The 16,394-nt window shown below is 40.3% G+C and overlaps 1 protein-coding gene across 1 annotated transcript in view; it reads left to right on the forward strand.

Annotated features, from left to right (window-relative positions):
• Positions 1-16,394, forward strand: part of LOC109987406 (intermembrane lipid transfer protein VPS13B) — a 278,167-nt gene that overhangs the window by 245,452 nt on the left and 16,321 nt on the right. Inside the window, exons 47-53 of the mRNA XM_065957731.1 lie at positions 4,357-4,512; positions 6,125-6,391; positions 7,887-7,970; positions 8,373-8,548; positions 11,282-11,452; positions 14,163-14,370; positions 16,104-16,292. Of these exons, the coding sequence (XP_065813803.1) occupies positions 4,357-4,512; positions 6,125-6,391; positions 7,887-7,970; positions 8,373-8,548; positions 11,282-11,452; positions 14,163-14,370; positions 16,104-16,292 (1,251 nt within the window). The remainder of the gene's footprint in view (positions 1-4,356; positions 4,513-6,124; positions 6,392-7,886; positions 7,971-8,372; positions 8,549-11,281; positions 11,453-14,162; positions 14,371-16,103; positions 16,293-16,394) is intronic.

Below are 16,394 nucleotides of genomic sequence, written 5' to 3' on the forward strand. Positions count from 1 at the left end.
GAATGAAGGAATGGTTCTAATAGGTAGACGACCAATGACCACATTGGCTTTGTCAGCCTGTCTTTGTAGAATCCTGGAACGCTGATGATATTGAGACTACAGACAGACACTTCATTTGTTTTATGTCCACCCAAGCACATTCCTCATAGACAATAGACGGATAGTGGTTACAGTGGCAGGAGTGACTCGCTCTGTCTGCAAGAGGACAGGGGTTGAAGTGGTGTGTGTGTGTGTGTGTGTGAGAAAGAATGTGACTTTGTTTTCTTTCCAATTGTATATTTTCTTTGTTCATTATGTGACTTTGTCTGTCCTAACATCCACACTTTTAAACCAGACACTTGATTGTTTGCCATATGTGTTTGGTAGTTACTCATATCGGGAAGTTACTAGTCATTGTTTTGGTTATGACATACTGATAGACAGCTTATAGTCTTTAGGACATGGCCTTGCTAATGATTTTCTGTTGTGAAAGGATCAAGCAATGGGGCCAGGAAGTAGACATGACATCATTCCCATGATGGAATTTGGTTGGTTGATTGACTCACTGAATATAATTATAATTTCAGGGAGTGGTGATGGTAGTTCTCAGAAGTTAACACCATACCCTTATGTGTCAGTCCCATGTTTGGGTCCTGCTTTTAGTTTCCATAGCAGCTGAGAAATCTGGGTGATGAGGTTTCAAAAAGTGAATGTGGTACTGATCTTGTGATAAGGTCCAAACTTGATCCTTGTAAATGTCATCATTCTGGACCTCTCAACCCCTTTCTGGTATTTGATGCAGTACACAGGTGTTCTGTGTTACTTTTTGGTAAGTCACAGTTTCAGCAGACTGTTTCATTTGAAAACATGTTGAAGTGCTATGTGCTCTACATTCACTGCAGGCTCTAATTATTTAAGAAGATTGAATTTTGGCAAAGTCTTTAAATGCAGTGGTAGTAATAAATAAAAACCAGGTTACTTCAGCGTTCAACTGAATGTTTGACTACTACAAGGCAACACAACAAAGACATGCAAAACAGACATAGACAGATACTGTATGTCAGATATGAAAGCTAGAGAATGACAGGAAATGTGGAGAAAGAGCGAGGGATGACATGCACCAAACAACATCAAGACTGGGAGTAAAACCTTTGACTAGTGCGACAAGGACTACAGTCTCTGTACAAAGGACACCTGCTCCACCAACCATGACAAACCAGCGCCTACAGAGCATTCATTTAAATATTGTTATAAGTATCTGTCGTTGGATTATAATAACAACAAAAGAGCAGGTAAAACAACTTACTCTTTGTTATATTATCTACAAAGACCCAACATTAATCCTTCATGAGCACTAAGCAACATTTAGCAAAGTTACAGTGGCAAGAAAAAAAACTGGCTTTTAACAGGCTGAAACATTGAGCAGAACCAGACTCATGTTGAACAGCCGTCTGCCAAAACTGTGTTGGGCTTAGAGAGTGGAATAAAGGGAGATGCAGAAAGGAGGAGAAGGATGGACAAACAGAGCAACAACAATAACAACAATAAATAAGATAGATTTATAGCCAAAAGTATGTATACGCACTTACAGATAAGTATGATAATAGACTTATGAGTCTGATATTAACATTAGCACATGTAATGATGATGAATCAGGGAGGACTGATTATGTTATTTAAAGAGGTTGAAGCTGAGCAGCTCTAAGATTCACTCTCATTTATAACAATATATTTATAATAATGATCATTTTAAAAAATTGCAAGTCGTGTCATGCAGTTACATGATGTGAATGCAGAGAGAGAGAGAGAGAGAGAGAGAAGCTCAACTTGCCAGGTCCCTCGGCAGTCTAGGCCTTTAGCAGTTTTATTTGGAGCTGGTCCATACCTGAGCCATTCCTAACTGTAGGCTTTATCAAAAAGGAAAGTTTCTTTAAGTCTACTCTTAAATGTATAGAGGGTGTCTGTAGACACTGGTAGATGATTCCAAATAAGCATAATCTCTAACATGAAAAGGGCATCAGGTCAAAGGATTGGCTGCAGGCCAGCGTATCTTTGGGAGACATTTGGTGGAAGAAAGAGAAAGCAATATCACAGAGGAGAATTTAAGGTATTTTCTTTAAGTCTTACAAGCCTCCCAAAAATTTTTTAAATAAGAGCAAACTGAGCAAGAGGATGCTGGGTCAAGTTGCTGTACAAGTGTAAAACGTTACACCCGCTGCATCACCCACCTAAAACACATGGCACACATAGAAGCCCTGTTTTGACTTGAAATAAGTGGACTGTGTTAACCATGCAGGACTGTGTTAACCATGCAGGACTGTGCTAACCATGCAGGACTGTGCTAACCATGCAGGACTGTGCTAACCATGCAGGACTGTGTTAACCATGCAGGACTGTGTTAACCATTCAGGACTGTGTTAACCTTTCAGGACTGTGTTTACCATGCATTTTTGCTTCAGTTTAATCCCCTTTCTTCTACAAAGGAAGTTCTGTTAGTTAACTTCTCAATTCGATTGAACAGTTAAAGTGTTTTTGGAGGCTTAATTCAAGTGCATAAAACCACCACATGTGGCTGACTGGGTTGTCTCAGTGTCACAACAGTTGGATAAGTTACAATGAGACAAAGCAGCTTTTTGTTTTTCATTCTTGTTGTCTTACGTGTTCAGTTCATCAGTGGCATTGTGTGTTTTTTTTCTTCAGCCTCTTGAGTCAGAGCTGTTTGAAGTTGAAGGGGAGACATTATTATGACTTCTCCCTTAGAGGTCAACTTGAGCCACAGGCATTATAGTTTGCATCGCTAGAAAGGGAAGAAAAGTGTTGAAATAAAATGTATTTTTGCAGAAGGTGGTGAGGCACAGCAGAGTGAGTTAGAACTTGTGATGTCGAATGCAAATTAAACAGTGTCCGTTATCCTATTTCATTTCATTGTTTTGTTTCCTGGCCTTGATTAAGTTGCTACTGCTTGTATAGGGAGTGATCTATTAGTTCTTCACCCGTAGGGACAAACATCACCACCTGGCGGTTTACAAGTCTGTCATTTTCCCAACAAGGAAGTCCAGTGAGCAAAACAGAGAAATGATGCCATTCCCACTGAGCTTACAGGGAAGAGGGATGATCTCAAAGAGAGTAACTTCAGGCTTTGATTAAGATTGTTATTGTAAAGAAATCTGCCTTCAAACGGATGAGAAATGTCTACAGTGGAGGGAAACATAGAAGGGCTTGACCAAGGTCCCTCGTGCTCTTTGACCTAAGAAGTAATTTGTTTTTCTTTAAACAGATTGGCTAAGCGTTCGGCACATTGAAGCTACGGCCCGACGTGTAAATATTAAAACCTCTTTTCGGGGGTTTCAATCTGGTCACAGCTCCTATGGGACATGATTGAACTTGTGCTTCCCCGACAACCCTTTGATTCCCCTGTCTTTTTTGACTCTCTTAATACAATACATTCTTCTTTTCTAATGTTTTCTCTGCAAGTTTGACGTTGGCAGCAGAGTTGACACAGAGAGTTAAGTCAGGTGGAAGGTCAGCCATGCTGTCTCAGAAGGATTTAGAACTTTCCCTGTATTGTGACCATATTGACCATACCTTATTGTAGGTTTCATTAGGTGGATTGGTGGCCCAAAGCAAAGGTTATAGCTCTCAGACTTTAATAGCATGTCATTTAAAACTAAGTCAGTGCTTGCACATGGAGAGATTGTGTAATGTAGAAAGTATCTAAAACACACATCTGTGGATGTATGCATACACAGATATAGTGGTCTTAGAAAAGATGCTTCTTTACTTATTGTTGAGCCCTGCTGCCATTACATTTACCACATTTAAGGAATTGTGTGGGAAAAATAGTGAGTTTGAAAATTGTGAGTATTGTAAAGTTGTTAGCAAGTCAAAAGTCTGGACATCTGTTTATTGCTGTCATCCTAAGTTTGTGTGTGTCAACCCAGCCACACACATGGATGTGGTCCAAGTTGAAGTGATAGATATGACACTGGAAAGTTTGAGAAGCAAACTATCTGCCACTTATTTAGACGTGTGGAGAAAAGAGCCCTTTACATCCAACCACACGACTACACTGGTGCAGTCACACACACATGCAGCCATCAGCTGTTTTCCACCAGCAAGTTTATTGTGAGTATCCTTGGATTTCTACTTCCAACAGCAGCAGGCCTCTTCAAAACCAATAAACAGGAACTTTGTTGCACCCCACCCCCCCCAAACACACACACACACACATACCACCACCACCAAATTCTTCTAAACAAAGATTCTTGTTGTTTACTTGCCTTTTCCTGGAGATAAATAAAGACTAAGGAGACTAACTTCTGATGTCTGTCTTCTGTCTCTGTTGTATGTGTGTGTCCTGCCCGGTCCCATCCTGCAGCTGCTGCACATCTGCATTGAAGGATGGGGAAACTGGCGATGGTCAGAGGCCTTCAGCGTGGACAACATAGGGACTCTGCTGAGGACCATTCAGTACAAAGGACGCACCGCCTCTCTCATCATCAAGGTGGTGCAGCTCAATGGTGTCCAGAAACAGGTATGGTCTTTCTTTTTTTTTTTTTACTGACTCACAGCTTTTTCTGTTGTGTTTGCCAGTGGTGTTATTTCTTCCTTTTGGGCCTTCAACTGATTATTTTGGACTGGAAAATATTACAGAAAATAAATAATATTAACACATCAGTCAGATGTTTCATGGACTTATGTCTACATGAGTATAAAAAGTATTAACATAAAAAAAAAACAGAGGCTTCCTTGGATGAAGTAAAGTAGTTGGGCGGCTGTGGCTCAGTTGGTAGAGTCATCGTCTCTCAATTGGAAGGTTCAGGGTTCGATGTGTCCTTGGGCAAGACATTTAACCCCACATTGCTTCGGTGGTGGTCTATGAATGGGATTAGTTACTTCTTTTTTTGATCAAGGTCTTTTTATTTCTATTTTTCAAATATATCCCAAAACATAAACAACAACAGCACAAACATAGGACAGTCAGGGATTAGTTACTTCTGATGGATGGTACTACATAGCGATCACTACCATCAGTGTGTGAATGTGTGATAATGGGTAGAGGTGACATGCAGTGTCAAAGCACTTTATGTAGTCAGAAGACCAGAAAAGCACTACACAAGCTCAAGACCATTTTAACATTTTACATTATCTATGTCAGCATTGAGGTTAATGCACAGAGCTTGCAACACTATTAACTGACAAGTGAAGACTGTAATCCGAGTGAACGCTTATGCAAAATAAAAAAACATATAAGTAACATTTTTACACGAATAAAACAAGAATAAAGCCTCAGATTTTGACCTCAGATTATCTCCTTGCAAATCTGTTAATAGTGGTTCCAAACTACACAGAAGGTTTTCACTTGTTGCATCGTAATGCTTGTTTGATGTCACTCTGACTATACACTCCTTTAAGGATGACCGCTTTTAATATGTTTTTTTTTTTTTTTTGCATTTTATGATTTAGACCGTATTTTGTTTTTGGACATTTTTTAAATCTGTTTTATAGCCCACGAAGAAAAGCTTATGATCTGGAAGCCCTCCAAAAACACATTGTGCTCCATCGATCCACTCAAAGATCACAGGAATCATAAACCTAAACAAACCAATACATAAAGCAGCCATGTTTCTCTTTTATACCAAGACTGTTTGTGGATCATGTTTGAATGTTTCCACAAATGCAAGACAAAGTTGTTCTTGAAAATTCTTGGATGCCAAAAGATTCTAGTGGTGACACTTTGTTTTGTAAACAGCGTCAAGTGTCGCACATGTCTCCTTCTTGTCCTCCAGACAAAACAGACTCAGCTTCTCACATTCTTTCCTCTGTCTGACTTTGCTTACATCTTGTTCCCATTGGGTCCAATGATAGGGTATGAGTGTTAGTCACATCCAAACACAAAGCCTCAGAGCAGTACAGAAGCTGCCACTTCAGAAAAGTTTGACTCTCACCTTCGTGGGCAGACCTCATCTTGTGTATTGTTTATTTTGTTACTTTTTGTTTTACTATTTCTATTTTAACAGTCTTGATTGCTGTTGCCTTTTACTTAAGGTTTTAATGCAAAAGGGAACTAACATTTTGTAGTACATCAGATCAACTACTTTTTTCTAATAATGGCAATTCTCCCCTTTAACCTTTTCCCCTTCAAGGTTATAATATGTGGGCGCCAGGTGATGTGCAGCTACCTGACTCAGGACATTGAGCTGCGGGTGGTGCAGCACTATGTGGGGCCTGACAATCAGACGGTGGTGAGGGAACATTGTGACTGCCTGGAGGCAGGGGCAAAGTTGCCTTCCTATGTGCTGGAGGATGCTGAGATGACAGAGCTATGTGTGAGGGCACAGGGAGATGAAGACTGGTCCCAGGATGTTCAGCTGGAAAGGAGGGACAAGGGCAGCAGCCGCTCCGTTGTGCAGGTGTAGTAAGGACTTGGACTAAGACTTTGGAGTCACAAATTGAACGGTTTAACATATTTCTCCTGGAGGTATACAGACGCTACAGAACCAATGAATTAAAGGAAATTGTTTAAATTCAAAAAAGGCATATGCTAGACAGACAAGACCGATAAAGGCACACAGTGCATAAACCAATACTCTAAACTAGCTCTTCATAACATGTTCTGAGCTGGGGACCAGACCACCAACTGTGGCCGGATTCTCCTCTCCTGGGTGGCCACAGTGGCAGAGCTTCCACCCTGCTACTCATATTAAGAGAACAGATTGAGATCTTTCCCTCAGATAGCCTTACAAAGGCCCTCAAACCCCATATCCAAACCATGTTGAGAGGCTGAAAATACAGTTTATGCTCTCTCAAAACAAACCTAACCATAGACAGGAAACACTAGCTGATATGTGGGCACACCGAAAGGCTTTGAAGCCACTTTCACATCACTGGATTAGCTCCAGACAATTACTCCCTTCTCTCCTTCCCTGCTGGTTTTTCTCTTGTTCTATCATTTTCTTGTTCCATGGCTTTATCTGTGCCTCCTATCTTGTTGTATTCCTCTATAAGCCCCATACTATTTACAGTTAGCACTACTCCGACTTCTGTTTGTGGCTCTGATCATCATTGACTTCATTCCAACCAATCGCTATTATCTCTTTTTCAAAGCAGCCTTTTATCACTTGTATGGGGGACTGGCTCATACTGGGGGAGCTGACTAGTAGCTTTGTCCTTAGATCTCATTATCCCTCATCATTCTTCTGCTTTTTTACTCTCAAGCTGTGTCCTCCCTTTCTTTTAATCCTGCCCAATCACCTGCTCACTCATCCATCTTCTAGCATACAGTTTGTCCACCTGTTCAGCTTCTTACTCTCCGCTCTGTTGCTGTCTGTATCTTTTTCATCTGTCTCCTGGTTATCAGTATCAGAAATCCATCACAAGTTACTCCTCTCCCTCATGTATCCCCCTCCTCCTTCCCATCTTATTTTCAACACCTTTTAAAGAGTTTCTGTTGACCAAGACTTGCTCTCTCTTCTCATCGAAGTTGTTTTGACAGGCTCACTGTAATAAAACTCAGTGTTCACTCTGTCTCTATGCTCAGCTATGCTGTCCCCACCAGCGAATGAAGTCCCCTGTCTGTCATAAACTTGACAGCTTGTAATGTGCCTTGGCATCTAGAGGCTTTAATGAAGGGTGAGGAATAGAGGATGACAAACACCAGTGAAAAAGAAAGAGTGCTCAGCCTTTGGCGGGCAGATTCTCAGCTTTTAAATCCAGCAAGATTTATCTGTCTGCTTGTAATGGCCCATTATATTGCAATTTATTTATTCAAATCTAACTTACATACACAAACAATTTGCCCTCAAATGTCCTCAATCAATACGGGAATCATTTAAAATGATTTTTAAGTACAGCTGAGATTTAAAAGTAGTGAGATATTCAGTATAACGGGACGTTTTTTTCTTCCAGTTGCCTTGCTCCAGTGGTTCTTTGCTGTATGTGTGGTGTACTCTTATCACCATTGAACCCGACTCTCTGATGCAGCAGAGACTGGTGAGTATCCTGTCACATCCTGCATCCTTGACACAAAGTGTTTTAGACTGGTAGTGTGCATACACCGAACATGCATGCAGCCTGTTACAGTTTCTCCCTGTCTTTTCCCTGAATGTATCCCTTGGGATTAATCTAGTATTTTTTATTTTTACAGTCTTCATAAAGTTCCGGGTCACTAGATAATTCTATTTATTCATTATCATATTCAGCCAAATAGCATTGCCAGTTCTTCTTATTTCTATTTTTCAAATATATCCCAAAAAATAAACAACAACAGCACAAACATAGGACAGTCAGGGATTAGTTACTTCTGATGGATGGTACTACATAGCGATCACTACCATCAGTGTACTTTTGTTAATTTGTCTCACTGGTTCTTTTTCTGTATTGATGCTCAAACAGGTGGTTTTCAGTCCGCTGTTCGTCATGCGGAGCCATTTGCCTGATCCAGTAATTGTCCACATCGAGAAGAGGAGTCTAGGTCTGAGAGAGAGCCAGCTGATAACTGGACAGGGCCACCAGGAGCCCCTGTTAAACACTGAGGCAGACCTTACCCACCACCTCACCTTCCAGGCCAGGTAATAAAGAATGTTCAATACATTGACGCCATTTAGTATGAAATATTAACCACAAGATACATGTTTTGATCTTTGAAATGCAATATAGATCTACCCATATAGAAGCTGAACTCACTGACCTTGAAAACTAAATTCTGTATGACCCCAACTACTTTCTACATCTCATCATATCTTTAAAAAAAAAAACATATCTGTCATCATGACTGAGGCAGAAAGTCATCAGGCACTTCTTCTCAGATGTTTTGTCTTCAACATTTTTTCATATCACAGATGGTTGCCAATCAGCAGGATAAATTCCTTGATTATTTAAGTTCTTTTAGCCTGGTGTTATATTATGTCATCAGTTACCAGCTCATACTTCTTCTAAGGATAGTCTTGATCTGGTGTTCTGTAATGGATCATTTTATGTCACAGTTTAGCAAAAATGGCAAGACACTTACTTAAGATCCTCTGACACCACATTCTAATTTCATTGAGCCAACAAGACGAAATGATCCAAGGGGACCCGGGCTTTTCAGGGGGAACAGAAAGCCAGATTGGCAGCAGCTGAGAAGTCAGATTTGAGCATAATTGCACCTCATTTAGATACAGGCCTTCGGGAGCAGGTCTATATGTGGGTCTATACGTGTGTTCATGCATGTGTTTGTAGATGATTCGTGTACATGCACATGTGTCCTGAGGTCTGTGGGTGGTCTGGGTCTGTCAATGACTTGGTTAGCTATAAGCCAGTGCAAGTGTGACAGTCCTCACTTCATCATGGGCAGAGTCTGTCACATACATCACCACTGTGCCTGTTATTCTGTCCCAGTTTGTCAGTGAGTGTTCACACCTCTTGTAAGAGACATATCTTTATGCAGTTTAACATAGCGGGCTCCACTAAGCTGAAACAAGTGTAACAATGTTTTGTTGCATAAAAGTGTTGCTATTTAGGAAATGTTTTGTATGTGTAGGGCTGGTTGTTAAAATCCTCCTGGAGCCTTGTGAATGGGAGATACTTGAGTTCAAAGTCTTTCAACAACATGAGGTTTTTGTTTCACTATGGGTGGCCCCAGGGGAAATGCCTGCTGCACATACGGCATTATTGTTATTCCTGCTGCATTTGTATTTGTACATCTGTAAATTATGTTTTTTAAAGGAAGCCATGAAGAAAAATCACCTCCTTGGTAGCAGCCAGTGGTGATCTGAATAAACAGAATAAACGTTGAGTCTAATTGACTCCCCCTTTGGAGATTTTTTTTTTTGGCTGTAACCGTTGTGTGTTTAGATATCTGGTCACAAAGTTTGTTATGATTTCAGCTACCATTATGGAACCATAGTGGTCATACAGTGACTGGGAACATATTTGGCCCCTGTTATTGTAGATAAATCCTTTTCATGTGCACAAAAGTAAGCTCCAAAACTACTAAGTGTCTTGTCTGTCTGGATTGCAACCACAATACTCCTCGTGTTTACAATCCGTCCCCTGCCTAAACCGCGTCTTACTGCGCGTCTAAGTTCTATTAACCTCTCCCTTGTCTCTCCAACTCAACTCATCCACTTCTAGCCAAAAGTGCACCCTTAGCACACATATACCTATCTAACACACACATGCACAAATGCTCCTCAACTCAAGAACCTTTAGGACAAATCCAATCTCGAATGTTCGCTGGTCAACAGCTCGTCTTTCCTTCCTGTAATTACATATAGTTGTGGGCTCTAATGGATGAGGCACAGAGCAGAGCTGCGGTCTGCGACACAAGACACACAGAGAATTCTTACCCAGAACAGTTATGTCCTGCTCTCCTCATGTTTGCAACCACATCAGAACGCTGAGTGTAACTCTCAGAAGCCTCTACCATTTCCCCACCTCAGAAACTGCTCTGTATGAAAAGCTTCTTGTCAACACCTTGTCCCTCTCCTCTGTCTTCCTCCAGATCCATAAGCAAAAGCCCCCTGTGTTACCTTTACAGCACAATGAGGTCTATTAATAAACTTCTGCCTTCAGGCAAGAGGGCTGCTTGCCTCAGCTAAGTGGAAATGGATGCTTCCCAGAGAATTTATAGTTTATATTACAAGTTTTTTTCTTCTCGTAGCAAAGCCATAATTGACCAGTGTCTCTGGTTGAAATATCCAACAGGATTATTCACTGTTTTTTTGAGCTTGTTTATGATCTTTGTGAGATAGTGTTTGTAAGACATGTCTTCAACGAATAAGAATTCAAAACAAAAGGCATATTCACAGTCTAAAAGCAGAGATTAGCTGGAGGTTACTTAAATTGTTCTAGACAGAACAATGGGAATAGTCTGTTGCTTTCAAGATGATTTTTTTTAAAGGGATATGATACTGTATCTGTTTGAGAACGCTTTCTGTTAAATGTTTATTTAGAATAAGTAAACATTCTACATTGTGAAATTTGCTTCAAAAACATAAAGCAATGGTTTCGCAGTAATCTGCCTTTATGACTCTTAGAGCATGTAGGTTTTTTATTTCAAGCAATCACCCAACAAGCCGTACGCCAAGAGAAGAGCATCAAGATAAGTGAAATCAGCTGGTACGATGCCTGCTTGGCATGAAGACTTGCAAGTTTTGGAGTAAAGATAGCACACTGAGAATATACATGTCATGTATGTGACATATCTCTTCAAAGTTAAAACTGTTGCATTTTCCTTCACTGGTGAGTAAACATACGCCCCCTTTTGTACGTCTCTATTTACAAATCTACAATGATTTTTTTGTTTATGCTCCATCTTTCAGGGAGGACGAAGATGCGTCCCATTGTGCTGTGCCAATCTCCACCAGCCTAATCAAACAGATTGTGAACAAGACTGGAAATGACGACAACCTCGAACACATCCTGGCTGACTTCTACGGTCCAAAGATCCCCAGTGAGCCACCATGGCCCTACATCTCCAAGGACTCTGAAAAGTAACTCCAGATTAGTTGTTGCCCGTTTTGTGAGCTGTGTTTGTGAGAATGTCTAAGAAAACAACATTTCCATGTGTCCAAAGAGGTTGCTCGAAATGGATTAAGTAAAAAAAAAGTTCTGACCTTTTTTCCCTGGTGGGATGAAAAAAAGTAAATCAAGTCTGGATAGAGAAATAATAACACATGATGCAAGTTGTGTGCCACATTCACTGTAAAACCAGTTTGAGTGCAAAGCTGTCAGCCCCTTTTGACATGCATCTGGTGAATCCTTTGTTTTAATTCAACTCGTATAATTATTTTCTTTATTATAGCCCTTCTGTGGCAAGCATTAAATCTAACTGTTTGGATTTCATAACATAACTTTCATTGAGGCCCACCAAAGTTTTTTTTCTAATAGTAGGGCTCATACAGCATCCCTCCTTAAAGGACACAGTTGTGCAAGAGAACCCTTTAATGAGGGAGGCTTCTCTTTATTGCTGGCTCTTTGTTCACATAATAAAACAGTTAACTGTAAATATAATTCAGAGCCATGCTTTAGACGTAATCTTGGAATCCTGCTGCTTTCCCCACAGACCAAAGATTTAGGTTGTCACATTGTCATGGTCCCAGTTTCTCACACAAGTCAAAGAGCCTTGCTTCCACTTAAAAATTGGCACAGCTTTGTGGGGTACACAGTTGTATTTGTGTGTGTGTGCGCATATGTAGCCTATGCATTCTTTTATATACAGCAATGGGCACTACACACATGTGAATCTATCCACAAATGTCACTCTGGAAATCATCTTTTGTCACAAAACAATCACATCTTGATAGCAGCAGTAACAGACGAAGCCACATGCGCTCCCACAGGCTCTGAGTTACAAAGAGTCCCGCTGGATCTGCTGGACATGTGAGCCATATGTCTGCCTGTGGTTGCCTGGGTTTCTCTGCTCTCTTTACATATGCAAACACATTGCTGCCCAACACATGTGTACACACAATCATAACATTGTGTTACAAACACACACCACGATACACATCACTCACCTTTTGATGTCACATGAAGTGTGTCTCAGTGAAAGGAAGCTTTTTTTGGTTTCACGTCAGGTTTCTCTGTCAGTCGAGCCTCTCTACTCCCTGTGATGTCCCATCAATGAGATCGGCAGTAAGTCTGAAACAGAGAAATCTGCTACTCTATGTCAAGGAGCTCGAGAGAAACATATTTAAAGAAAGATTTGTTTTCAGAGGATATAAAACACATTCTCCTATCCCTGAACACACCCATAACTTATGAAGCAAAGAAAAGTTGCAGCTTAATTTATATATTTTCCATGAAACTCAATAAAGAGAGAAAGAGATTTAGGAGCAACTGAACTACTAGTTAGGGAATCTGTCAATAAAGTAGTAAATGTAATTTTTTTCTTTTTCTTTTGGATTGATGGTGCGTCTAAAACTCACACTTCTTCAGATAGATAGACTTCAAATAGCCTATTAGGCTTTGACAAAATCCGCTGAGCGCATTCTATTTGCATTACTTTTATGTGAACTCTATAACTTGTTGAGCCCTGCACTTTGCTGCCATGTGGAACAGGTCAATGTCCCATTAAACCTCACACACACACAAACACCACTAAATAGAAAATAAAACTGTTGACATTGTTTTTCCCATTTCCTGGTGCACAGTTGTTGGGTGTGTGACAAGTTTGAAATAACAGGTTTGTGGGTTTGAGAAGAGTCAAGGCAGCCACGGTGGGGGGGTCGTCTTTGATGACTTTGAACTTCAGAGTAACTCTGAGAGAACTGTTTGTTTGGCTCTCTTCTGTCACTCAGCGCTGTTTATGGCTCGGAAGACTGTGATTACTGTGAAATGACTGCTGTGTCAGTGGATTGGTGGAAAAATGGTTGTGTGTTTCTTTTTGTCTGTGTCCCCACATATGTGTTCCCAGAAGCCTGTCAACTGTCCTTGGTATCTGTTTGTATTGGATAACTTGTGTACAAGCCTTTTCTATGTATCAGTTAAACCTTGAGGACTTTTGATGTGTTAATGGTCTGCATAGTTTAACAGTTTACTTCTATAAGACACTTCAATGCCGGTTTAGAGATGGACGGTGCTCTACGTGCCCATGGCAGACCAAATAAGATATCTCATTAATCCTATTTATTGAAGCTCTATTATCTATTTGTTCTGGTATTGATGTCTCTTTAATAACACTGCAGTACAGGTAGCAGCGTGTCTGTCTCTCTGTTAATATTAGGTATGTCTGAAAGTATTATGTGTGATTGTGTTTCTAAGTGTTTTACTGCAGGGGCTGTAATGAGAAACAAGCACAGAATCGAACTGGATAGAGTTCTCTTGTGCAAAGGCGTCAACACAGTTCACATGTTCATTCCTTGAAGTTCCACTTGTCCTTAATGTGCACACATTTTTACTACGATCAAATTACTTTTGGACTTAGAAATGCTCTGGTCAGTTTACAATCCAGTTGTAAAAATTAAATTTGAGTTGTGCAAATATCCCCTTCATGCAAATAGAGTAAACATACAAAGATATAACTTAAGAATACAATTTGTAAGTTAATAATATTTAGGCTAAACTTTCATACCTAGACACACAGAAAGTAAAACCTCCGTCTTATTAGTGTCTATATCCTTGTATACTATATCTATATCTCATTTCTAACCTCAGATTCTATATGAGAGAGTTCTATAATGGTGTGTTTTCTCCCAACAGGCCAGTGCTGGAGCCCCTCGCCCAGTCGGACAGTCCCATGCAGGTCAAGTTGTCCTGCTGGAAGTCTGGCCTGAACACTCTGCTGGTAGAATTGCTGCCCTGGTCCCTGCTGGCCAACCACTCTCACTGGGACCTGTGGCTTTTTGAAGGAGAAACCATTGTTTTACAAATACCAGCCGGCAAGGTCATTGTACCACCAAACTTCGAGGTAGAGTGCAGCTTATGTTGCCCCAAAGAGACATACTGAAAAAGAAAACTGAAATTGATGGTAAATAGACCAACTTATCCCAATGTATCGCCCAAGCTCTAGATGACCTTGATCTTACATTTCCATGAATACATCTTTATAATCTTAAAGAGGACTTATTATCCTTCCCTTTACCACCTTGGGATACACAATCCCACTGTGACATCACAAGGAGAGCAAATTTGAAACGGAGCATTTTTCTCTGTGTTGTAAGACTTATGCAGACCACAAACAAAAGACTGGATGGGTTTATTTCAAATTCTGTCAGTCAGTAGACACTCAGGTTACCCAAATATATGTTCAAAAACACTGTCAAAGGGGATTTTCATAATATGTCGCCTTTAAAAGAGACTTGCACTGCCAGGTGTATGCTCGTATTCAAGACTCCATGCCACAAGTTTGTCAAGAAGGCTTTCAGTTAATAACATTGGTCCACTATAGTCATCAGGGTAACTTTCTTTTCTCCCTTCAAAGTCAAAGAAGATAATGTTTAAGATTGAATTATACATCAGTGTGACTGACCGAGGATTATTCTTCAAGACAAGTAACCTAAAGGCCTGTGCATCAAAGCACAATTTGGGGATAAAGAGATAACTTTGAGTTATCTTTAACCCAGGGTTTTCATGGCTATAACAGTAGTTCACTTCAGACCATGGTAACATGTGCTGCCAAACTCACACACTCTGCAGCAATTTATGTTTAAGATTACAGATTAAACACCCTAAAGCGCCACATTTGACAAATCTATGCTCTTGGAAAAAGCATTATCATTCGTAGACGATCATCTTTAATGCAGGAGTCCTGGTCAGGACAGACGCATAAGAAAAGTTTTACACACAGAACAACAAATTAACAGGACATGTGCATTTCCTGGTCGGATTAAATAAATCCTTGTTATAATAAAATGTGCTTTTCAAAGGTGACTCTGTAGCTCGTACAAAGATAAAGCAGTAAAACTAAAAATCCTTCAAATTATTTTTGATTCTGAAAGCCTTCAATAGACTTTAAAAAAAGGTTTAGTCACAATCTACAGCTGACACTTTTTTTTTCTTTATCCATCAAGACAAGAAGTCTGCCTTTTTGTGGCATTACTATAAAATTAGCTTTTAGCCATTTAATTGTTGAGTTAAAAATATTAAACCTTAGATCCATCACCAAAGTTAATCACGCTAATTTCACACTGGCTACCACATGTAGAGCTCTGCAGATGTGTTTCCCCCTCTGGAATATAGTACATACAAACTCATAGTTTTCTGCACCTTACCTGGGGCTAACTGCAGAATCAGGGGTCTCTGATATTATTCCCCTAAAATAAACATTATTTTGAGTTATTACCTTGTGTTTGATGCCATGTTTCATGATGTTGCAGAGCCAAATAAACAGTTAAGGGGCCACACAAGTATATTTTGGGCACCTTCGTTATATTCTTTTCACAAAGCCAACCATAATGAAAGCTATATATTCCTCTGTATCAAGGCTATTGAAATGCTATACAGGGAACATGAAACTTGTCTGGAACAGTTACCGTGCCTGTAACTGTCTCCAAAATGCAATCAAATGCAGTCAATTTAAAGTTCATGACATGACTGACAACTATTCATTTTCTTCCTATTCATCCTCCTGATTGCGCCTATATCCACCTTCTCATTGTTCCTTCTTTGTTCCCTCGTGCCCTCTTCTCCCCCTCCATCCAGGAAGCCTTCCAGATTGGTATCTATTGGGCCCACACAAACACCGTCCACAAGTCTACAGCACTGAAATTGGTCCATGACATGACTTCTCCTCGATGGAAGGAGGGATCCGGTTCAGAGGTGGTCACTCTGGATGAGGAGGGATATGTAGAGGCTGAGATCACACTTGGAGCTTTCCCTGGCAAACAAAAGGTCAGGAAAACAGCAGTCAAACTTACAGTTAGCACTGCCCATTCGATGTCACTGAATTTATTGTGGCGTATACCGAACAAGCAAAAGTGAAGCAATATGTTG

This window comes from Labrus bergylta, chromosome 8 (genome assembly GCF_963930695.1).
Source record: "Labrus bergylta chromosome 8, fLabBer1.1, whole genome shotgun sequence".
Taxonomy (NCBI): domain Eukaryota; kingdom Metazoa; phylum Chordata; class Actinopteri; order Labriformes; family Labridae; genus Labrus; species Labrus bergylta.